The 26,463-nt window shown below is 41.0% G+C and overlaps 1 protein-coding gene across 1 annotated transcript in view; it reads left to right on the top strand.

Annotated features, from left to right (window-relative positions):
* Positions 1-26,463, top strand: part of Agbl4 (ATP/GTP binding protein like 4) — a 1,438,400-nt gene that overhangs the window by 1,301,438 nt on the left and 110,499 nt on the right. Inside the window, exon 8 of the mRNA XM_017797967.1 lies at positions 1,317-1,431. Within this exon, the coding sequence (XP_017653456.1) occupies positions 1,317-1,431 (115 nt within the window). The remainder of the gene's footprint in view (positions 1-1,316; positions 1,432-26,463) is intronic.

The following is a 26,463-nucleotide window of genomic DNA, read 5'->3' as shown; positions in this document are numbered from 1 at the left end:
GAGAGAGAGAGAGAGAGACAGAGACAGAGACAGAGACAGAGACAGAGAGATAGGGAGACAGAGACAGAGAAACAGACAGAGAGGATTATTTTTGAATTGAATCTGACCTCAAGCCAACAGACAAAACTAAAACTTCCCCTCCTTGCCCCGTGGGGGAGTTATGGATGGCCACAGCCTCTGGTCTGGCTTTGTCTTCTCTCATTCTTTTATTAGCTGCCTAATTGGCAGCCCAATTAATCTGCTCATCTGTGAAGGAGGGTGGATCACAATGAGCATTCTCTGAGGCAGCAAGGCTCAGCCCCAAGTGCAGGCTGGCTCCTTGATAGAGGGCCTCCCCGGAAGCCAGGGTCAATTAGCGGACAGATTAAGCAATTATTAGCCCCTAACAAGGGCGCCTGGCATCATTACCCTGCCTGTTTATTGGCAAACTGCAACTTTAATATGAAGACCAACAAATAAACTAGGGCATCTGGTTCACTGTCGTGTAGGCTGAGAAGTAAATGATGTCCAACTGGCTCTCGGCTGCTGATAGATTCTCAGCCTGGCATAATGAAAAGCCTGAGATGTCCCTTGCTGGTCACAGCAGCTTTGGAATGAGCTCTAGAGTCATTTATCATTCCAAGAGCAAGTGCCTACTGCAGGACACATGAATTGTTTTAGTTACCCTGCTGTCTTCCTCATGTCTGTCAAGACTTTTCAGGGCCCAGTTCAGAGACTCCTTCTCTAGCAGGGAGGAGATTCTCCCACATTTGAGGGAACTCTCCTACCATTTTCTGGCATTACACTAATTTCATGAAATGGCAGAACAGTGTTTTGTCTGTATGTACAAGTCTCCAGTGAAGTGGACACGTGGAGCAGAGAGGAGGGGCAGGGCTGAGAACTGTTGATTTCCCCACCTCCCTCTTGTGAATAGAGGCAGGCCATCACCAGAAGGATACTAAGGGGATACTTCAGGAAGGCCCCCGTGGTTATGTGATGAGGGCACCTACAAGAAGTTGTTGCTGCCATCCATGCCTGCCAAGGTACAGCTCAAATACTATCTTTTCTTGGAAACCCTCTCTGCTCTATTTGTAGGAAGTACTGACTCCCTCCTGTCCCTGGGCCTCAGTGCTATGTCTTGAAATATCTTTCTCTTAGAAACAAAGATGTGTTTGGATGATTCACTGGCAAAGACCTAGTTCATAGTTATCAATCCAAAGTAGCTGATAACACAGGCCAAAAACCACTGGTTGCGCTCATGTTTTTTCTAAACCAATTAAAAGTGCCTCCGCCTTGAAACACTTCATGGCTAAACACTGGCATGTCTGTTTCCTTAGGGATCATTGACTTCCTTGTAAGTCAGCATCCAATTGCTCGTGTTCTACGAGAATACCTGGTCTTCAAGATTGCACCAATGCTTAACCCTGATGGAGTCTACCTAGGCAACTACAGGTAAGAGACTTGGGAAAATGCTTGGAAGAAGGTGGTTGCAAGATGGAGATATGGAACCAAGAATAAACCATGTATAAACTTTTGTGAAAGAATTTTTAGACTATCGTTAGATGATTTAATAGAGGAAGTTTAAAAATTAGAGGAAATTTGATTTCACTTCATGAGTGTAGCTAACATCCTTGACTATTTATGGACAGCTACCCAGAGTCACTTACTGGGTAGACTGTGGGACCAAGATTCAGAAGAACTAATATTAATTAATACCTACGTCCTCTGTGACCTGGAGGAATTCATTTTCCCTCTCTGATACTGAATTTCTCTCGTATAAGAGATGGTAATTCCCTGACAGGACAGTTGTTTTAGAAGAAATGACAGAAAAGAATGTGCTTTGCAGAGTCTCATATGGTACATGTAGTGATGCCTGATTTGCAGCTGTGTTTCTCCCTGGAGACCATTAATGAAGGAAAATAGCAGCCCAGATCGTGTGAGCAGCACTTTTGGATACAGCCTGACTTTTGCTCATGTGCCATATCTTGAATGCTCCTTCTCCTATCATAGAAACATCGTTTAGATCCTAAAATTCCACTGCCCATGGGGTCATGTGCCACAAGAACACTGAGTCCTTTGAGATAGACAGTTTTATTGCCATTATTTCACAGTTGAGGAAACTGACTTACCCAAAATCACATAGCTGTAGGTGATTGATATGGATCTTCACTGCCCAAATTATATGACTTTAGAGTTGTTCAGGCCCCACAACTTTCAAGACAATATCCACCCTCCCTAGCTTGGCATGCAAAGCTTTGCGTGACCCAGGACCTGTTTATGCACTGGTGTCAGTCTGTCTCACTTTTCTTCCCTCCTAGAGATGCTGCTCTGGCTAGTCTGAGCACAGCCTATTGCCCCAGACAAGGACATTGGTTCCTGCTACCTTACCTTCATGAAGCAGCCTGTGCCTAGGACCTCCTCATCCCTTCTTTGCCTACTAACCGTCTTGGCAAACTCAGCTTGTCCTTCTAGAAATCATCCCTTCAACTCCCATACAGAAGTGGCAACTCCCTTTTGAGTTTCCACAGGCCTGGTTATTTAACAAGATTCATAATTCATTATGATAGCTTAGGAGTGTATGCATAGACCCTACTGAGCTATAAGTCCCCAGAAGACAGGACAGTCTTTGTGTCCCTATTGTCTGGCAGAAAACATCGGAATGTAATAGATGTTCTAAGAGTAGTTGATGAATATAAGTGAGTGAAAGTGATGATTTTAGTGATGAAGAAAAAGAAAGGATGGCACTTTCCCAAGGCCCTTGGCCAAGTTCTGATATATGATCTTGGAACAACCAGCCAGACCCATTTTACACAGGGCTGGTTTATTACTTTCTAAAACCATGGAGATTGGGTCCAGAGGGGCTCTTTGGCACCCCTGGGTATAAGAGAGACCCATGGGATGCATGAAGCCTTCATTAAAGACAATTTTGCTTCTTCTCTTAATTGGCTGGAGGGATGGCTCATTAGCACTGGCAGGTTTTATGGCTTGTTGCAGGCCTGAGAGCAATGCCTTACTGCCTTCCCTAGATAGAATGTGTGGTTAGCGATGATGGTGGGGGAGAGACCATTTGATTTATGTTAATGTTTCTGTTTAATTATAAGAGCTGCAATGGTCAGAGAGAGGTCAGTTCTGCCACTCCACATACTTATTTATGTCATCATCTGCTGTCCAGGGAAGGGCTAGCTATAAATAGGTCTGTGACCTTGGTCAACATGGCTCTGTTCTCTGTGCTTCAGACAGTTCAGGGGGTGGTGAGGGGGACTAGATGATTTCCACATTGCTTCAAGATCCAAATTTTGTGACGGGGTCAGGGACACTGGGGAGGTTTCAGGATAAAAGAGCTCCAGCACTCAGAAATTGTTTCATGGTGAAGCTTCAATTCCCAACACTTTCTTAGTGACAAAATATGATTCTTTATCATTATGAGTTGCAGAAAGTCTTCAACCAAAGGCATTAATCCTGTTGCTAAAACAGATCTGAGTAGCAACAAGGAGCCTATCAATTATGATAATCCATTACTACGGCTTTGGAAAGTGTGAAAGACAATAATAAAGACAGAATTCGGAGTTTCAAGGTCCCCTGAGAGGTTTCCACACCAGTCCCTCCTGGAGCCACGCTGCTCTCTGCAGCAGTATTTCTAGGGTTTGGTGGGGTTTGCCAAGCCGTTCTGGAGAGAAAAAGAATTCGGAGTTCAAAAAGTTTGGGAAAAGCTGAGTTAAGTAAAGTTAAACACATCCTTTTACAGTAAGACTTTTCAGAATGTAGAATATATTAATGATAACAGGCAGTCTCAAAAAGAAACAGAGACCTTAGTGTTTCAAAAAGATAAGTGTTATTATAGTCCATATAGTCCACCACCCACATTAGGCTTATAGAATATCTTGGGAAATGTCATCCCAAGAAGTCTGCTTCCTAACTCAATGGTCTGTCAAGCACTCACATGTATTTCAGAATGACTCTGAGGGAAGGACTCTGTTAGGGTTTTTATACTTGTAAATATGAAAATATACTCAAGTTAGCTTAATATAGAAAGGATGGTTGAGAGAGGAAAAGAAAAGAAGGGAGGGGAAAAAGGGAGGGAAGGAGGGAGGGAGGGAGGGAGGGAGGGAGGCAGGGAGAAGGCTCTCAGAATTCTAGGGCAGTACATAAAACCAGGCCTTACAAGATACTAGTGAGATCACTGGGTACAGGTCATAACACAGGCAGCTATGTGTCTGCTTCCCTCTCATGCCCTGTTGACTTCCATTCTCTCCACATCTCCTTCTGGATGTGCAATTCCTCAGAGAAACTAAAGGATATGCCTCAGATCAGTGAGGGGCTGGCAAGGATGAATATCTGTCTGAGCCAGCCCCAGCTCCTGCCTGCTGCAGCCAGGCTGGACCTGCATGACTCTGAGAACACAAGAAGACAGGCCTACTCAGATGTACGTCACTGCATTGGAAAGGCAGATCACAGGTCACTTCCCTGAAGTGTAGAGTGCAACTGGGGACTTTAGAGGCACGAAGACCACTGGGCTTAGGTGATAATATGGGCTTAGATGGGATATCAAATTCTGCTCTGCCGCCTACTTGCTGCAGGGCCTTGGGTAAATGTCATAGTTGTACTAAGCTCTATTTTAAAAAACCATTTGTAAATAAGAAACTAAGGAGTTATGAGGCCTTTGTGTGAAACTATACTTAAAGCATAGTACTGGGCACATTGTAAGTTCTAAATAAAAATGTATAATATATTCTTTCTCTTCTTCCTCCTCCTCTACTCCACATTAAAGATGCATGGGACCAATTTAGGAAAAATAGATCTCACAGATTCTATCAGCTAAGCTTATATTTAATAATATGACAACCTAGACTATGGAACTAATAGGTATAGAAGGTTCATACAGGGTAAGGATGGGGTTCAGTTAGGTAGAATGTTTGCCTAATGTGCAAATCTCTGGGTTTGATTCCCAGCACCACATAAAACTATAATTTCAATACTCAGGAGGACCAAAAATTCAAGGTCAACCTCAGCTACATAGTGAGTCTGAGGCCAGCTTAGACTACATGAGACCTTGATCTATTGAGGAGAGAGAGAGAGAGAGAGAGAGAGAGAGAGAGAGATTCAGCATTTAATAACAATAGATGTCACTATACTATGATAGAGAATGTTCTTTATGTTAAAGAGCAGCAGGATCTAGCTTTAGTAACTGAATATGGTACTATGCTATGGCTGTGGTAAGAATATATAATGCCTATATTAAAGTTTATATCACAATATGTAGCAACTATGGTGTAGTCTACAGTCGTTCTTACAACTACTACGTTAGATGATATGACAATACATAACCTTTACGTGTAGAATAAAGACAGAGGGCAACTACGCACTCTATCTTGCTTATTGTACTCCAATTCCACTTCTCTCTTTCTACTTCAGATCTCAGGCTTCATGCTAAGCAACATGAAGTTCTTCATAGCACCTGCATAGATAGTGGACTCCTCACTATAGTCTCTCGTAGCTCCTGGCATTGTCTTTTCATGGCCCTTATCCCAATTTGTAATCATGTATTTATGTAACTTTGCCTAATGTTCGTCTTCACCTCCACACGGTAAATCCATTATCAGGACTTTGTCTACTCTGTTCCTGTTAGGGCTGCCACAGGGCCTAACAAAGAATGGGCCTTTTATCTCTATTTTCCAAATGAACAAATAAACTAAACACTAGTATATAGTGATTGTGCTATGACACAAAGCCAAAATCCCCAGAAAAGAATAATTATGGCCAGTTGCTGTCAACTTCCAAACCTTTATCATCACCCTCCATGGCTTCCTAACCCCAATTGTTGAATTGCATACTATTGTGACATGAATATTTTTAAGATTAAACATGATGAGCTGCTGTTACAACTTAAACCCCGATTGTTATAGTACAGTGCACAATTCTAAGAGCACTTAAGAACTACATTTGATGACTACAACAGTTGGAGAAAGGAAAGTCAGTTCTTAGTGTATCCATTGGAGTAAATTGGAAACTGAGCCTGAGAAGGTGAAGAGCTACTGGAAAGGTCCCAGGCTTGAGTCTCGGGGCTCTGTGCTCCACCTGCTGCCTATGCTTTACAAGTTATAGCTGGAAGCAGAGCCCAGGCAGTTCTCTTCCCTTACCCTACAGGGCTGGTTGTCCTGAACAAAACACATTTCTCTCCTAAACCCAACTTTCCTCCTGCATTCTTAGATGAACAAAACATGATAGAAGGCAACTTCCATCACTTAGTAGAAGAGCTGGGGAAAGACTGTCAAGAACAGTGTGGCCACAACTTGAAGGAACCTAGAGAATATTTATGCCAAGCTAAATAAGCCAGTCACAAAAATGTAAATACTGCATGATTCTACTTATATGAGGTACTTAAGTAGCCAGCTAGTATTATGACGGCTACCAGGGGAGGGAGAATAGGAAGAGGGAGAATAGGAAGTTGTGGTATAGTGGGTTAATAGGTCTTGAGTTTCAGAGATAGGTGATGGTGATGATAGCTCTCCATTATGGGTGTATCTAATGCTGTTGAACTATGCATTTAAAATGGTTAATATGGTAAATTTTGTGTTATTTTATGTTTTATCACATTAAAAAAAAAAGGGAAAAAATAGCATGACCACTGGCTTTGCAAGATGAACACTTTTAAAGTGTTCCAGGGAGATCTTGGCAACCCAAGTCTTGAGGGCTGGATATTGCAGCTTCAGGTATTATAAAGAAGCTGCAATGCAAGCCTAGTTGGAAGGTCATTGAGTGTGAGGTGGTGGAGGACTGATAGTTTAGAATCAGTAAGCACTCCTTAATGCCTTGCAGAATGAGCCCCACCCCCTCATGCACCACACTGCACTTCCTGAGCCTCGCTAATGGGAGTTGCCTTGCATTGAAAAACAGGCTTTCCATCTCCATATGACAATATGAAACTCTGTGTTGGGTTTGCATTTCTTAATTAGGTGCTTGTCATTGTGTATTCCACAGAGCCACGTACAAGTAAACAGTCATAAACCTTTGAATAAATTTATTGGTTTTATTTATGTTTCTGGGCATAAAAATCTATAATTACCAGGTACAGCCTCAGTATAACTGGTATTTAATGACAATTACTTTTTGTTACCATAGAAATGAGTCCAAAGTAGTTACCCATAATTTCTCATTTCCCAAACCTCACACATGCTGAATTGCAATATTACCATAGTAATTGCCTATTAGTCATCATAAAATACGCAGTTACCCAAAAGATAGCAGGATGCTGTGAAATTTCTCATCTTCTGAAAACTTCAGTGCTTCTTCCAGAGTGTGGAGGTAGAGGAGGAGCCTCTCTGGTGCTACAGAGATGTTTCTCTTTTATAGTTCAGCACCACAGATCCTGAGGTAGAAGCAGGCATTGCAGGAGCTGCAGATCCTAAGGGTCAGTGTGTCTCTTGGCCCTGGCAATCCTTATGTGGCAAGGAATGCTTTCAGTGCAATAAATCCAATCTAAGTAAAGTTTTCTGAGGACTTGCTGTGTGTTTTGCCCTGTGTTGGTTCTTGAGGAAGCAGAAGGAATCAGAATGGAGGATCTGGGGTTGGAGAGATGATTCAGTGGTTAAGAGCACTTACTACTCTTGCAAAGGACCCAAGTTCAGTTTCCAGCACTTACATTGTGGCTCACAACTGCCTGTAACTCCAATTCCAGGGGATTCAATGCCCTCTTCTAGCCTGTGTGAGCTCCTGTATGTATGTGGTGCACCTAAACAAACTCATACAGGCTCATACACATACACATAAAAACTTTTGAAAAAGAATGGAGAGTCTTAAGAATTTAACAGTCATAAAAGGGAGCTAGAAAGAACAACAAAGCATCATTTGATATAGTAGGAAGGATGAAATGCCAGGGGAAATATTTCCATCACACACACACACGCACACACACACACACACACACACACACACACAGAGAGAGAGAGAGAGAGACAAATACACATACACTCATATACACACTCATACACATACTCACACTAACACACATTATAACTGGCCTACCTCTTTTACCACACATCTAGAGGAGAAAACATTTTAAGCTGTCTAAAGTAGAATGGAACATAAAATCAACTGTATAAAATGTAAAATATATGTTTATGTTCTATTTGTTCTGTGCCAGCATCAAAACTGCATCATAGACAGATATCTGACCCAGTGCCCGCCCCTTGAGGGCTGCCAGCATGCACTCCTCCAGACACAGTGGTTCCCCATCTCCCAAGGCACCAGTTGCACTGACACTCCCTCTGGCTGTTAGGGAGGACTTCATATTCAGGCTATAACTACCTCTGCTTGCTGAAGGCTTACTCAGGTCTAACTTGGCTTCAACATGACAGCCATTCAGCCGTTTGAAGACTGTGTCTATGTTCCTCTCCACTCCCCAGTATATCCACCTCCTACTCTGCAGGTTGAAGTATCCAGAGCCTTTCAACTTGTCATATATAATTTCATACCCTGTCCTTTCTGCTGTCCTCCAAACATACTCCAGATGCTCATCATTGTTTGTCTTTGAGACATGATATTTAGGACTGAACAATGATGATAACAGTGATGAAGACGATCGATGGGATTTTGAATTTATTGTTTCATTTAACTGTTAACACAACCGGACCATTATTTTCTTTTCACAAATGAGGAAACTGAGGCACAGGTAGATTATATAACTCCCTAAGTATGCGTATCTAATTGGTGAGATAGGGTTGGAAAGGAGTCATTACAAGCCTCGTTCTGGGGACTATACTCCTGATACAGCCACATGTACTTGGCTGTCTGACATTGAGCTCCCCTTTTACTTAAATCCTTACCTAAATCTGTCTGTCCCCTTGCGTTTTGCTAAGTTGCTACTCCTACATCTTCTCTTAGACCCTAATAAGAAGTCTGTGGCATAGACAGGCAGGAATTGTGCTCCTTCTTTCAGCAAAGAAACCAAGTCACAAAGAGGCTAAGTAACTTGTTGAAGGTCACACAGTGAGAACCACATACTTCAGATGCAGCCCAAGCAATAGCCAGGACCAGACAGACCCTTACCTCCCAGAGACTCTCTTGCTTTATGTAACCTGAGTGATGTTTTTATGGCGTCTGAAAGGACACTGGTGCCCCCAGTGTAATCGGGTGTCTAACCCACAAGAATACACTGCCAAAACCAATTATTCAAATGAGCTTCCTAGCCAGGTTTCTCAGAAAAGGCCAGATGGCTAGAGGTACACCGCAGCTCCTGTCTCTGTCCCTGGAAGCAGCTGAATCACATTTCAAAGTAAGAGTTGATAGCGTGTTGATTTTAATAATTGATTCTATAGTGAAGACGAGCCTCTTAGGCAGCAGCAACCAAGAATTCATGACGGAGGAGTCTGGAGGAGCAAAACAACGTGATAGAATCAAGAACTCCATTGTTCTGGTCTTAGTTCCTAAACCACTGTTCTTATACCAGTTTTCATTGTAAAATCCTCTTGTGGTCCCCCATTGATCAGTAAAAGGCACCTGAGCAATTTAGCCTGGGACTTGAGGCCTGAACAGTATCACTGACCATCCTTCCCAGCTTCTCACTCATTGACAAGCTTACCCTTTTCTGTATCTCCTCTTCCTTCCTGAGCTCTTTTTCCAAGGGCATAAATCTGCCCAGTCTTGCTGACGTCTGGCCTTTGCTGGCGCTCTGCTGAAGAAGACTTCCCATTGCTTTGCTTCTTTACTTTCTTCTGTTTTCCCTCTGCCTGCCTCTCTCCCTCCCTCTTTCTACCCCTCCCTCCCGCTCTAGCTCCAGCTAAGGTACAGGGTCAAATGTTGTTACGGATGATTCCTTCTACTCCCTCCCTCCCTCCCTCCCTTCTTTCCCTTCTTCCTTTCTCCACCAAACACATTCTTGGTTTCAAGTACTGGGAATATGAGTTCGGCTGGGCTCCTGTGCTGGTCTCACAGTGACAAACACAGTGGTAAATGGAAGCCCAGGGCATTCTGGGCTGAGAAGTCACAGAGGCTCACCCCAAGGAAGATGGCCTGAAGAAGGTTTTCTGCAAGATTTGAGTCTTGAAAGATGAGTGAAACTGGCCAGAGAAAGTGAATAGTAACATGTTCTGAACCAAAAGAATAGTAATGAACAACACTGATAGTAACACAAAGCATTAGTTGAACTGATCAAGCTGCCAGGCACTGTTCTAAGTGTTTAACACATATCGCCATTGAAGTTAAAAGGATGGTAATTAACACAGTAATGCTTCCATCCTTATCTTCCTTCTAATTTAGAAGGAGACCCAGGAATCAGAAAGGTAGAGGTAAAAATATGAGCGCTATTACTGATGAAAGCAGCATTTCAAAGGCATGGTCTATATCTGTGACCCCAAATGGCTTTCTTTTGTTTTACTCCCAAATTCAACTTCCCATGAGCCACAAGCGGTGGAGAAAGTAAGTGGCATCCAGAAAGCATACCATATGGCCAAGAGGAGACCAGAGGCAAACATTCTGAAGGGTTCCACATCCACATCCAAAAAATTCCAAAACTCAACCAGCAGAGAGCTAGGGGTAGAGCTCAGTGGCAGAAAACTGTCTTCCATGCTCAAGGTCTGGGATTCAGTTCCCAAAACCACACAAAACAAAGCAAGCACAAGACACAAAACAACAAAACATACATAAAACATTCCAGGGAGAGGCTAGGCCCAATAGGCTCTGCTGCTTGAGTTAACCAATCAGATCAGCCCCTCCCCTTCCAAAGGAAGGCATAGAAAGGTATGGAAAGGAAGAGCCTCCCCTTTTACTGCTGGGAACAAAAGGTGGCATTGGAACTGAGAGCACTGTGTGTTTTCTACCCAACAACCACTTAAATTTAAGAGGTAGATTCTCATGTTATTCTCACATTGCAGATAAGAAAGCTGACACACAGAGAGAAGTTAAATCTTGTGGTGGCTGGAAAGATAGTGTCCCCCAGGGTCGCCAGGTATTTGGGCATTTTGTCCTCAGTTGGTGGTGCTGTTTTGAGAGGCTTTAGGAGGTGTAGCCTTGCTAGAGGAAGCATATCAGTGAGTGTGGGTTTTGAAAGTTCTTAAGCCTTGCAGGGTTTTCAGTTTCTTTCTGCTTCCTGTGATTGGTTGGCTTTCTACTCTGGCCACCTTTGCTGCTGTGCCTCCCCCACCATTATGGACTCTGATTGTAAGTCAAATAAATTCTTCCTTCTATAAATTGCCTTGGTCATGATGTTTTATCACAGCAAAAGAAAAGTAACTAATACAGAATTTGGTACCAGCAAGTAGACTGTTATTGTGAAGAATCTGACCATGTGTAGATTGTTGTTGTGAAGAATCTGACCATGTGGGTTTTGGGAGAAATGTGGAAGATTTTGGAAGTTTGGACTAAATGCTGTAAGCAGAGCTTAATGGACCATTTTAGTAGGAGCCTGGAAGAAAGTAGAACTGAGAACAAAGTAGTTCCAGAGGGAAATAAGGACTTAAATAGCAACTGGAATGTTAGGGCAAAGCATCTGGCCTAAGAGCTCTACAGTAAAAAAGAGCAAGTAGGGCAGAAAGAAATGCATAATGTACAGTTTGGATTAAAAAAAGAGCACTAGGAAGATTAATATTGGAGCCAAGATTTGTACTGAAAGAGAGGCTTTCTTTGATGAGAGGATTAGAACCATTAAGGAAAGGTCTAGAGATTTTGCACTTAAACAATAGAAAGCATACCTTCAGGGCAGGACCACACCCAGTTAAGCCTCTGTTTTGTGAAAGGAAAATGCTAGAAGGGTTTTTCTGCTCAGAGAATATCATAGCATAGAAAAGCTGCTAATAGGTATGGTTCTTCCTTTGCAGTTTCAGAGGGTCACCCAGCCTGGCAGTGTGCAGCAGGGGCATCCTTGCATAAAGAAGGCCCTGCTAGGCCATTGTGTGAAGCTGTGAAGGTTGTGAAGCTGCCTGTTTGGCAGTGGAGACTCCAAGGTGTTGTAGATGCTGGAGTGTGAGACATCTACCAAGAGAGCTGCATACAGGGAGTGGTACCAGCCCATCAGAGAAATGTATGCTGCGTCCAGCAAAGCTGGACAGGCTGTGCCATCTAATCCCTTGGAAAATAAAGTATCAGAAATTGGACAAGGAGCTACTGGATTCGGTGTTTTCCCTCCTGGTTTTCAGTCTCCTTTTGGTCTACACTATACCCCCCATTCCTCCCTTTTGGAATGGGAATGTGTATTTGGTTCCATTGTATGTTGGAAGTATATAATTTGTCTTTTGATTTCACAGGGGCTTACGGTTAAGAGATTGACTGAGTCTCAGAAGAGTCTTTGGACTTTGGATTCTGGACTTTTATAGTACTGAGACTGGTAAAGACTATGGGGACTTTTGAAGGTGGAGCAAATGCATTTTGCATTTTATATGGTTGTGAGCCTATGGAGGACAGGGAGTGGAATGTGATGGTTTGAATGAGCATGTCCCCCCTAGGCTCCAAGTATTTAGACATTTTGTCTCCACTTAGTGGCACCGTTATGGGAGGTATTAGGAGGTGCGGACTTGCTGGAGGAAGCATATGACTGGGGACAGGTTTCGAGAAGTCTTAAGCCTTGCCAGATTGCCAGTGGCACCCTGCTTCCTGTGCCTGCTTAAAGATCTGCTTGCCATCACCCAGCTTTCTGCTCTGACCAGCTTTACTGCCATGCCTCCCCTGCCAGTATGGACTCATATCCCTGGAACTGTAAGCTCAAATAAACTCTTCCTTCTATAAGTATCTTTGTGATATTTTATCACAGCAACAGAAAAGGAACTAATACAAGTCTCTTGCTCAATGTTCCACTGTCAGAGATTGAGGAACCAAACACAGAATACTTACTGGGAGCCCATGCCCCTAAATCTTGTTTCTAGAGCCTTGAATGGATAGATAGCATCAGAGAATAAAGTGTTGGCCAGGTGTATGATTGGGGGCCATGGCCTCCATGCACTGTGTAGTTCCTGTACCATTCAGAGGTACCAGCATGGGGTTGGAGGAGATCCCTTTTCCTGATATCGTTTGAGCAAGACCTCTCCTCCTAGATTACTTTGATAAAATGGCCACCATTAGAGAGTAAATGTCGTTTTGAACCCTGGAGGCAGGAAACCTGAGTTCTGGCTTTGATACTAACAAAGGGGGACCTCATACGGATGTGTAGTTTGTGCACTGCCCAAAGGCTTCAGCTGGGGGACCAATGGGGATGAGACGCCACTCCCAATTCACCACTAGTTTTGTATTTTTTGCACTAAACTTTTTTTGAAAACAGAGTCTCACCATGTAGCTGTGGCTGGTCTGGAACTCACTATGTAGGATGGGCTGGCCTTGAACTCACAAAGATCTGCCTGTGTTTGCCTCCTGAGTGCTGGGATTAAAGGTCTGCACCACCACACAGAGCTAGGTGTGTCACCATTCTTGTTTGTTACACAGTAGAGACCAGTTTGTACTTTGTCAGCCTTGAAGGGGTACTTTTTACTGATTCACATACAGATATCTTCATGCTAGTTTTATTTGGAACTCAGTCTTCTAATTTAAAAATAAGACTACTAAAGTTGGGCATGGTAGCACATGTCTTTAATCCCTAGGAGGCAGAGGCAGGTAGAGCTCTGTGAGCTCAAGGCCAGTCTGGTCTACATAGTAAATTCCAGGTCAGCCAATCGGAGCTATATAATGAGACTCTGTCGCAGAAAACAAAACAACAACAAAACCAAAAATAGGTCTGGAGAGATGACTGAACCCTGGCTGTTCTTCCAGAGAACCCAGTTCAGCTCCCAGCACCCACATAGTGGCTAACAATCATCTTTAACTCTATCCTGAAACTCCAGTTCCAGGGAATCCAATGTACTTTTCTGGCCCTTGTTGGCACCAGGCATGTATATGTTGCACTTACATACATTGCAAGCAAAATACTCACACACATAAAAAATTTTACACATAAAAATTTTAAATAAAAAAAAGTTTGTTGAATTCACTCCTATTACCATCTCATTTTAGGGGCAGTCCTTTTATTAGGCTCTGCCAACTCCCAGGACTGCTGAGAGAGACTAATGAAGGCTAAGAACATAAGCTTAGATCTGAGTAGGTTGGGTTCAAGTCATGTCTCTGTCACTTGTCCTTGTTGGACCCTGGACAAACTCCTCAGCCATCTGAGCATCTATTTATGGGTTCATCTGAACAGTTGTGTGACGACACTGCCAGCACGGAGGGCTCAGAGGGAATGAAGTGCATTCAGTGTCTGCCTTCCTAGCTTTTTGAAGGTGTTTGAGAAAAACAGATGAATTTTGCCAAAGCCACAAAGCTACTTGGTGGCAGAGCTAGGACACAAATTTATGTCCTTCTGACTTTGAAAGGCTGTGTTCTTATCCATCCTCCTCTCTGTCTTCATAATCGTGATCACATATGTCTGCTTGAAATGGTGATCTGTGAAGAGATGGGAAGGAAATGCTGTAAACACCTTGATATAGTGGTGGCAATGTCATGATTATTCCTGTTTGGTATCTGCAGCACAACATTATCTGCAGCACAACAGAACCCAGTATACATGCTAAGCACTTTGCAGGGACTATTGATGATAGATTGTATGGCATTCTAATAAATAGAGCTAGAAGGTGCCTCAGGCCAAGGGCGATTGAATCCCAACTTTTATGGCATTAAATAAAGCAATATTTATTTTGCTTTTGGTACAAATACACTTAATCCAATCCAGCCATTTGGTAATGCTGAAAAACTGCTGAATTTGGGAGACAACTGCATGCGTGCCCCATACATCTACTTGTCAATGCCATGGCTCCCAGGAGTGGAGCCGCGGAGCTGCCTTTTCCTCCATCCTTTAGGAGAGATGAAAAGGAAATCATAAGGAGGGGAATTGAAAGCATTGCTCTCATTCAGGCTGCCATTGCTGCAACATGGGTGAGGCATGATGGCCTTCAGAAGATGGAATAAAATAAAAATAGCATTTCTGTTATTGGGCAAAGAAGGGAACAACCAGGACCAGAAGAGCAGACAAATGAGTAATGCAATGTTCAATTCACAGTTCACACAGCCTCACACAGATGGATGGAGGGCCGTCAAAGGGTGACTGTGGACTACTGTGACATCAACAGTATTGGTTTGCATCCCAGCTCTGTGTCCTATTACATAAGAGAACTTCTCAATGTCAAGTCCTTCTTGGATTTTATTTGCTTTTTTATAAAACAAGGATAAGTAATGCCTTCCTCACTGATTACCATGGATGTGTTTACCATTTAACAGATGCTTAAATATTTTTCAGACTATAGTTAATGCATCACTTCACAAGAAGGATTTCATCTAAGAAATGTATTGTTAGGTGATTTTTTTCAGAGTGAAAACATTATAGGGTGTACTTACACAGACTAAGGCAACTATGATACCACTAATGATAGAATCTATGGAACTATTGTCATATGTGAGATCCATTGTTGACTGAATCACTGTTATACTGCACATGGTCACAGGCCAGTAACTTCCTAGACCTGTTTAAACACTTTCAGAGCATTTGTCATGCATTTATGTACCAATTCATTCATTCAATAGATATGTTGAATCCCCTTTATGCTAAGATGTATAGTAAATTATGTTGGGGTGACTCCATTCCAAAGACTGAGAAATTGTCCATGTTTTCAAGCAGCTCATAGTTCAGAAGAAAAAAAATATTCTCAAGAGTGCTTTCAGCTCAGCAGGAAGAAATGATATATTATGCAGTCACTTGATCTCCATATATTTTCTTTTTCTAGGATTGTTCTAATGTCAGATATTTTATCCCATTGGTACCATAAATAGCCCCTATGTCAGAACATAGGTCTTGATTCTGAACTCATGCAGAAATTTGATATTAAAAATAAAAAGAATAGATCAGCAAAGAGACCCAGCATTTCCATTCTGTGACTCTAAACTAGCAATTGAAGGAGTGAGAGGTCATCTTCTCCATTGCTCTGCTTTTTTTAATGTATATTTTTAATTGATTTTTGTGGATTTTATAAATCTTTATGATATTTTGACCCTCTTCCCTATCTGCACCCACCCCTAGCCCACACACAGGATTCATGCATTCTGTCACATGTTAAAACATCTCAGGTTTGTGTACGCTGATGTCTCTCTATGTGAGTTCATTCACTGGAGCCTGTTCACCTTGTCTAACATTACTCACTTAAAGAAGATTGACTGTTCCTCACCTAGCAGTGATTAGCTGACAATAAATAGTTCCTTGGCTAAGGTTGGGACCTCCTGCCCATTTCCCCAGTTTATGCTGTTTTTTAATCTGATTGAGTTTGCATGGGTCTTGTACAGTCTGTTACCATTGTTGTAAGTTCATTTGAGCAAGTGTGCAGAAGCCTGGGGACTCTGTTTCCTTGTGGTCAGGCACCACCTCTGGCTCTTACAATCTTTCTGCCCCCTCTTCCACGATGGTCCCTGAGCTCTGTTTTTAGACAGCTGTTTCTTGGTCTTGGCACAACTGAATAGAATGAGCCTAGACCATCAGTCCTGGTCATCTAATGCTTACAGCGAGTTAGGGACTCAAGGAGAACAAGCCATGAACCAGTTGACAATTGTATAATCCCTAGCCATTCTTATCTTTTTAGCTTTGTGTGGTCACTCTCTCTACATGAAATGTTCTTATGCTCTGACTCTCGTTTGAGTCCCACAAAAATCACCAATCTTGAGAAATGCATGCAATTAATGCTAAAATAGTGGCAATCCTCAGCTAGCTGGGGTTTCTTCTTAAAACTACATGAAACAAATGGCACAGAGGCCAAAGGTGCTTGATTCACAAACTTAACAGCCTAAGTTCATCCCCATAGTCCATGCAAAGGTAGGACAGAACCAGTTCCACAGAGTTGTCCTCTGACAGCCATGCATATACCATAACAAACACACATTCTATACACATAGTAATATTAACATAATAATAAAGTTTAAAAACTAAAATATTTTTTTAAAGGATCCAGCAAGATGATTCAGTGGGTAAGGACTCTTGCCACCAAGTCTAACAACTTGATTTTCATCTCTAGAACCTACATGATGGAACACACACACACACACACACACACACACACACACACACTGAACATAAATTTAAAAATTAAAAAAGAGGCTTACATTAAAAAACAAACAAACAAACAAAAACACCAAAAATGATGTCAACCCAATTCCTAGAATAGAAATCTTTGTACTTTGACTTAACTTAATGGAAATGTATATTTCTTTGAGGTCTTTGACGCTGGGACTTAAGCTCGATTATTTGATGCTTTATTATCATATTATGAAAGAGATTGCCAAGAATGAAGTATGACTTCTTTGTTTATAACAAAAAGCACAGAACACAGAGAGAGGAGGTGGCTTTCATAAGATGGAAGTAGAAGTAGATTTTAGGTGCTCCTGTCCCCTAGCTAGGGCTCATGAGTCTTTCCAAAGATGTTTTGTTCAAGAAATATGGAACCACTGGGAGCCTGATTGCCACTAAAATAATTCTTTAAATATCAACTCAGAAGTGTGCATGCAGGTTCAGCTCACTGTAGAGGTACACACAGCTGTCACATGCTCTGGCTTCTGTGGCATTCTAGGATTCTTTGAGGACTGAAGTTCCCTTCGAATCACTAGTCACTCTATTTTTGTTAACAGACTGGACCAGGGAATGGATCTTTCAAGATCTCCCACCTCTAATATTTCTATTTCTGGCTTTTAAAAATATTTATTTATTTATTTTAATGTGAGTGTTTCTTTGTGCAAGTATGGCACACAATGCTCACCGAGGCCAGAAGGGGGTATAAGAGTTCCCTGGAGTTGGAGCTACAGGGGTTAGTGAGTTGCCCAATGTGGGTACTGGGAACCCAACTGAGATCCTCTAGAAGATCAGTAAGCACTCTTACCCACTGAGCCATCTAACCAGCCCCTTCCTTCAGTTTTGAATCATATATATATATATATATATATATATATATATATATATATATATATAGCCTCAGCTGTCCTGGAACTCACTAGGCAGACCAGGCTGGCCTCAGCCTTGCAGAGATCTGCCTGCTTCTGCCTCCCTAGTGCTGAGATTAAAGGTGTGTGCCACCACACCCAGCTTGAATCTTACTTTTTTTTTTTTAATCAAAAAGATATTCTAGAAGCAGCAGGACCAAAATGAAAGGCCACGATACTTGGGCAGGAGTCTAATCTAGACTCTGTGGAATATTAGCTATGTGACTTCGATGGAGTAGCTTGCCTTCTGTGGTCCTTAATATTCCTACTTGGACAATGCAGCTCACCTGTGCTGACTGGATGCTTATGAGAAGTACATCATACAAAATTGGAGATTTCAATTCAACTACTTCTTCAGTGTCTGCCATGATCCAAGTTCTTTGTTAGGCATAAGAATTTAGGCAATTTGAGATCCAGTAGGGAAGACAGAGTCAACAATGACTGTCCTGATCTTGTTGGAGAAACAATGCTGCTGTAGGGGCAGAGAAAAAGCACCTACCAAGTGTAAATCTTCCCCCACCTCCTGGAGGAGGCAACATTTAAGTTAAAGTCATTTCAATGATGCTATGGTCACTATGTCACTATATCACTGTGCCAATTGTCACTATCATCACTGTCATCACTGGCTAGCATTTACTCAAGTCCATTGTGTTCTGAGGGTTCTACTGGGGCATTTACATGCATTCGTTCATGTATGTAATCCAGAAGGTCAGGGTTGTTATCCTCATTATACATATGATAAAACAGAAGCTCAGAGGGGTATTTTAAAAAGAAATTTTAAAAAGGTCATATCTGGTAAGTCATATGGGGAAAATTTAAAACCAGTTATAAGTCCCAAAGCTCTCAGTCTCTGCAATATAGCCTCATTTTTCTGTGCAGCTCCTCAGGCTGAGAGTGGTATGAGAAATCATTGGGAGGCAAATTTCAGCTAAAGAGGAGGAAAAATTTCCAAATAGAGCTGCTTAAGAATTAGACAAGTTAGAAGGGTAGTGGGTTGCAGATCATAGATGTAACCCAGAGCAGCTGGTGACCCAGATGAGGCACTGTTAAGAGCAGAGGACGGACACTCAAGTAAACAACTGAGGACACATGCTTTATAATTAGGTATTGTTATTAAGGGTAGTTTTCCTTTCCTCATTGTTAGATGTTCATTAAGGGCTAGGAGAGCCCTGTGGGCACAGCAGTCAGACAAGTGGTCTCTCTGCTTGGTGACTAGCCACTAGGAAGTGGAAAATACAGGCTTTTCCTAGAGTTTTCAGTACATTAGCACAAAGGGCCAGGTAGTTAGAAATGCATTCAGCCAGAGTAATGAGGACTGTCTCCAGCTACTTAACCAGAAAGATATTTATAGGAAGGGACTTATAGCACCAAACAAGCTAGAGTTGAGCTTGAAAAACAAAGAATTTACAAAATGGCTCTGAAGGGCAATGTCTTTGTCCATTTTCTGTTGCTATAACAACATATATAACATGGGATGATTTATTAAAAATCTAAGTTTATTTGGCTCAGGGTTCTGGGGAATAAAATGTCTGAAAAACATGGCACTAGTCTCTGCTAAGCACCTGCTGAGAGGCTTCTTGCAGTATGATTACATAGCAGAGGGCACGAATGGGGAGACAGCAAGCATGCTAACATGAGTTTCCTTCCCCTATGAAAGCACTAATCCCACCATGAAGTCCTAACACTGTGGCATCACCCAATCCTAAGTACCTCTCAAAGGCCCCATTTCTAAATACTATGACCTGTAAATTTAGAGATTAAATTCTAGTACATTAAGTTTTGAGGCACATATTAAAAGTATAGCAGGCAAGACTAAGCTGCCCTGTTCACTGCACACAGCATTCCTGTATACCTTGTGTCACCTAGTTCCAAGTCCTGGCCAGGAGTGCCTGTTGCCCGAACCCAGGTTTTCCTGCTGCTACTGCTGCTGCCCAGTTTCTGGGTGACAAAGAGAAAGGAATGGACTAATTTGGCTTCCGTAGTGGGAGATACAATGCAACTACGACCTTACTAACTTGTAATATGGATAAGCAAACTCACCCCACACTGTCCCCCCATCTCACAACAGGGTTAGACAGTAAATATTTCCCCAAAGGATACGGACAAATGCCTACTACACTTACGAGGGCATGTAGTATGGATTTGAACTCATATTTGCCTCATTCCCAGACTGAAGGAAGAGAGAAAAGGCCTTTTATAACCAAAGGTGCCTATTCTAGTTTCCTGTGGCCTGAAAAGTGAGTAGTCTATGTCACTCATAATAACACAGAATAAAATAATAACAAAGTACAATGAAATAAACAGCAAAAAATATTTTAAGGTACCACTGTGTACCAGAACCTGGCCGAGTCTAGTATATTTGTTACTTCATTTATTCCCCACAGCATCACCCTGTGAGTTTATCTTCTTTTTCCTGTGAGACTATAAATTCTTGAGGATGGAGACATCTGCTATCAACCACTGAATCCTAGAAACACTACTGGGAAGCTTAGTGTTTAGAAAGTTCTCAGCAAAACTATAATGGATTGATGTATTTAACTCTTGACTCACACCTGCTCACTAAACCAGTCTCCTCTTCTTAATTTACTCAGACATAGAGAGCTTGCCCTAAACTGGTTGTTCCCTATGAGACATGGGCTTTATTTAAAACTGGACACGTTGGGGTTTGAAGGCAGCTCTAGCAGTGTTCACTGAAGGACTCTATGTGTCTGTTATCTGTCTGTCTTTACTATCAACAGTAGTAGTATTGCAGATGAAAACATTAAGAACTGGGCTGGAGAGATTGCTCAGTGGTTAAGAGCACTGGCTGCTCTTGCAGAAGACTCAGGTTTGAATCCTAACACCCACATGGCAGCTAACAACTGTCCGTAACTCCGGTTCCAGGGGATCCGTTGCCTTCTTATAATCTCTGTAGGCACTGCATGACATGGGTGTACTTACACACATGCAGGCAATACACTCATACACATAAAATAAAAATAATAAATATTTTTAAAAAGAAAATATTAAGAACTACCTGTAACTTGATAAATTGAGAAACCAACTGGGTGCTTCCTTTTCATAAAAACAATATAGTCATAGAAGAGCAGAGTAAAGGAGAGCAATTGGATTTTGGATTCTGCAAATCAGGCTGACCAGAGCTCAGATTAAAATTCTACCACATAGTACCTCTGTGACCTTAGAGACAGTGTGCCTTTGTTTTCTCATCTGTAAAATGGTAATATGGGATAAAAGTGAACATGGAATAAGGGCACGTAGGAAGTATGCATTGGAAGGTGACGGACAAGACCCACACACTGGCGGTTAGACCTCTGTGAAATAAACTCGGGACCAGAAGCAGCTACCCTATGAAGTAGAGGACAGCAGAAAGACACTGCTTTCAGTGCCAAAGAAAGAATGCTTTAGAAAGGAGAACAGAGGGGGAGAGAATCCAGAGTCCATTTAGAGAGCTCAGGTCCAAGCACAGAGCGAACACAAATATAAGCAAGCTGAAGGTAGAGTCTCAGAGAATGGGCACTGTGCATTCCATTTAAAGTAGAGAGACAGGGAGGGTGAGGGCAAAAGAGACAAAAGCCACAACCCACAGGGCAGACATGCAACTCACAGGGAGCAGAGACCAAAGGCAGCGAAAAATCAGACACTCAAGAACATAACCAATGCTGGACTTAATCTCTAGGTATCGTCATACTTTGTTCTCACTCAATCCTCTTCCCCACTATCTTTCCACTCCCCGCCCCAGCTGATTCCCTTTTGTCTTCCGGTTAGTCCCATTTTCAGAAGTCTTATTATGGATATAGGTGTTTCATTACTTTCTATATTTTTCTTTTTTATTGTTGTAATTTTAAATTGATTTTTTTGTATATTTCATACTGAACATCATAATCAAACTTAATCATCTTTAGACCTCTTCCCCACTGGCACTGGTCCATAAGCCCCCGCCCCTGGAATTCATACATTCTGTTATTTGTGTTAAGGCCTAGCATGTCAAGTCAGTGTCCCCAGATGTCCCTCAGTTCAAGTTCACCCACTGGGGTCTAGGCAGCCTATCTACATTGCCTTCCTTTAAGAAGATTGGCTCTTCACCCAGCAGTAATCAACTACCAATAATTCTTTGACTAAGATTGGGGCCTGCTGCCCATTTCCACAGCTCTGTGCTGAGGTTTTATCTGCTTGAGTTTGTAAATGTCTTGTGCCTGCTGACATCATTGCTGTAGGTTCATATGAGCAAGGTTCCAGGACCTTGTAGGACTCTATGTCCATATGGTCATGCACCTCCTCCCTTGCTCTTACAATCCTTCTGCCCCCTCTTCCACAATGGTCCCTGAGCCCTGGATGGGTGGTGTTTAATATAAGAGTCCTGTCCAAGGACCCATACTCTATAGACTCTTACTCTACATGCTTTGGCCATTTGTGACCTTTTGTGTTCTCTGGCCTCCTGTTGCATGAAGGACCTTCATTAATGAGAATTGAGAGATGTATTTGTGTCCTCTTTACCCATTGTTCTATATTCTGTGAGCCTTAGATGTAGAGATTGCATTGTAGACGTGCCACATAGTCTTGGGCAATTCATAGACAATGTCCATGTGTGACCAGTTGTGGAACTCCAAAAGATACTTCTTTGATGAACGGTGACTGGGATACTTGCCTGCAAATACAAGGATTCATATTTTGCACATAGGAAGAAATTACATTTATCTAGAGATGTGAGAGCCTTGAGGATTTCTTTAAAATTTAAGACCTCTCCAGACATGTGTATTTGGCTATGTTTACAGTACCAAACATGAGTTTCCTCCCATTGAGTGGGTTTTAAGTCCAATTAGGTAGCTGTTGATTACCAGTGCCAATGTCATTTGTTGTGCCAGTCATTGATGTGGTTATTAGGCCTTGAAGCTGAGATTGAACCATCAATTGATGTTTTCCCTTAAATTATAAAGGCTATTGCCACAACCCTTGATTGCCTTCTAGAACTTGAAGGCAAGACCATATTGCTGAGAAGAGGACATACTTTGGAAACAGGACTAGAAGCAATGGATCTGGAACTGACCTGGAAGTCACCTCCACTGAAGGCTAGCTTTCGTAGTTTTGGAGAGCACTACCTTCTCTAGTTTTCACCTCCCTTAAGATTTCTTCCTCCCTCTCACAGTCCCCTTTCTATTTTCATGACTTACACACATACAAAATTTTAGATCCAGATTCCACATATGAGGGAAAACATTTAATATTTGTATTTCTAAGTCTGTTTTATTAGGCTTAACATAGTGCTTTACACTTGTATCGTTTTTCCTGCAAATGTTGTGGTTTCATTTTTCTTTACAGCTGGGTAAAATTCCATTGTGTATCTATACTTTCTTTATCTATTCAACTGTTGGTGGATATCGAGGCCGCTTTCACTTTTTTTGCTATTGTGAATAGTGAAGAAATAAACATAAAGTACAAGTAACTTTGTAGCATGCTGACTTCAGGCATATATCTAAGAGTGGTGTAGCTGGGTCCTATGGTAGTTCTATTTTTAGCTTTGCCAGAACACTCCACACTAATTCCATAGTACTATGACGTTGTACATACCTAATAGCATCCGTGAAGAAGGGTTCCTCTTCCTCACATCTTTCCCAGCATTTGTTATCATTTGTTTTCTTGATTGTAGCTATTCTAAACTGGAATAAGACAAAATTTCAAAGCAATTTTAATTTGTATTTTCTTGATGGTTAACGATTTTGAACATATTTTCAAGTAATTATTGTCATTTTTAAAAAATATTTTATTTGTTATTTTTATTTTATGTGTATGAGTGTAGTGCACCCATGTTGTGTAATCCCCACGGAGGTCAGATCCCCTGGAACTGGAGTTATAGACAGTTGTTAGCCGCCATTTGAATGCTGGGAACTGATCCCAGGTCCTCTTCAAGAGCAGTCAGTGCTCTTAAACACTGAGCCGTCTCTCCAGCTCCTTATTGTCAATTTGTATTTTTAACTTTGGGATTTCTGTTCAGTTCATTAACCCATTTATTGACTGGATGTCTAGGATTTTTTTGTATTTCATTTCTGTACTTCTTTATATATCATTGATATCAATCTTCTGTCTGATTGTAGTTTGCAAAGATTTCCTCCCATCCTATAGGCTTTTTCTTCACTCTGGTGACTGTTTCCTTTGCTGACCAGAAACTTTTGATTTCATATAATCCCATTTATCAATTCTTGGGATTATTTCCTGAGCTACTGGAGTCCTTTTCAGAACTTCCCTCAAACCCACAACAAAATGATAAGAATTAATACATACTTTTCAATAATAACTCTGAATGTTAGTAGTCAAAGCAAAAGACATGGTCTAGCAGGTTGGATTAAAAACAGAACCCTATATTTGTTGCCTTCTAAAAAGCTACATTCTTGGCAAAGATAAGCATACAACCTTAGGATAAAAGGATGGAAATGCGCATTCTAAGCAAATGGAATTAGAAAACAAGCAGTTGTACCAATATTAATATCTGACAAAGGAGACATCAACAAAAATTAGGAGAGATACAGGAAGTCATTTCATATTGATAGATAAAATCTGTTAGGATATAACAATTCTAAACATACACACCAAACATTGACTTGCTCAATTTCAAAAAGCAAATACTATGAATGTAAAGTCACAGATTGTCCTGAACACAATAATATTGAATGATTTCAATATCCTACTCTCACCAATAAACAGGTCACCCAGACAAAAAAAAATCAACAAAGAAACATGAGAATAACATTCTTCTTAGAAGCCCAAGGAACTTTCTCTAAAATAGATCACATTTTAGGACACAAAGCAAGTCATAATGGTTAAAAACATTGAAGGAATTTCTAGTATTATGTGATCACAATGGAATAAAATTAGAAATCAGCAGAAAATACATAAAGTCATGGAGCTTGAACACCTCACTATTGAGAGATGAATAGGTAAGCAAAGAAAAGAAGAGAGAGATGTAAAAATTCCTAGAACTGAATGAAAATTAAAAGACAATATATCAGAACCTATGGAATACATTGAAAACAGTTATAAGGAGGAGGTTTATAGTTATAGATGCATACGTCTAAAAAATCTGAGAAATGTCAAATAGATAATTTAATGATGCACTTCATGGTCTTAGAAAAATAAGAACAACCAAAGAACAAATCAGTAAATGGAAAGAATTAATTTCTCAGAACAGAAGTTAATGAAATGGAAATAAAAGGAACAACACAGTAAGTCAATGAAACAAAGAGCTGATTCTTTTTGAAAACTGACAAAACTGATGAAGCCTTAGCTAGACTAACCAAGAGACAAAGAAGGTCAAATTCATAAAGCCAGAGGTGTAAATGACATTTCAGTAGCCACCAATACAATTCAGAAGATCATTAGAGCTTTTCTTAAAAGCCTATATTCTAATAATTTGGAAAATCTAAAAAGTATTTAAAAATGAATGAATTTCTAGATACTTATGGCCTACCAAAATTAAACAAAGATGTAAGCAACCTAAATATATTAGTGATGACTACGGAAATTAAAACAGTAATAAAAGTCCAAGCCCAGATGTATTCATTGCTGAACTGTATAAAAAACTGTAGGGGGCTGAAGAGATGGCTCAGCAGTTAAGAGCACTGACTGCTCTTGCAGAGGACCTGGGTTTGATTCCCAGCACCCACATGGTGGCTAATAACCATCTCTAACTCCAGCTCTAACACCTTCTTCTGACCTCCGTGGGCATTGCACTGACACAGGTGCACTCACACACATGCAGGCAATACATTCATACACATAAAAATAATAAATAAAAATTTTTTAAAATGTAGGATTCTGTTCTCTAGTTATAACATGATTGTTACCATTTTAATCAGCAGCTGTGACTACCAACACAAGACCTCACAAGCTCAAGCCTGTTGACATTCCCTTATAGAAAGGGGGATATTTGATTCTCAACTTTCCATAATTAAGGACTATTTGCCATTCTTTTTTTTTGTATTTCCTAAGGTATTTTTTTAAAATTATTTATTTAATAACAACATACTTAGAAGAAGCATATCATTACAACACACCCAGTAACAGTTTCCAGAGCAAAGACATAGCTCCTTCAAAAGTGGCTATAAAATTTCTAGGTTCACTGTTGAATCAATACAGTTATTCAATATTGAACTCAGTATAAGCTGTGTAAGACATAAAATTGAATGAGTTTTTAACCTTTAAAAAAGATCTCCATTTCATTTTAGAATAAATTGTTCCTTGCAGAAAGACTCATTGTTTTTGCTAACACTGAGATATTGGCGCATGCATCTCTAATCTGTATGTATCTGATTATTACTAGTCATATTCAGTTGCACTTGAATCCTTGCTGCCTGAGCATGGATATAAAGTCATCAGGTAGATTTCAATGGTGATGTTTTTCACGTCTACTAATTATTATTTTTTAATCATTATTTTTTTAAGAATTATTATTTAATCATTTTTTAAATTTTTAATAACTACATGATTAGAAGAAGCATTTCACTACAGCTTTAACATATTCAGTAACACACT

The sequence above is a fragment of the Nannospalax galili genome, unplaced genomic scaffold (genome assembly GCF_000622305.1).
Source record: "Nannospalax galili isolate Female #2095 unplaced genomic scaffold, S.galili_v1.0 scaffold655, whole genome shotgun sequence".
Taxonomy (NCBI): domain Eukaryota; kingdom Metazoa; phylum Chordata; class Mammalia; order Rodentia; family Spalacidae; genus Nannospalax; species Nannospalax galili.
Note: the sequence above shows the minus strand (reverse complement) of the source record. Positions and strands in the feature narration are given on the sequence as shown.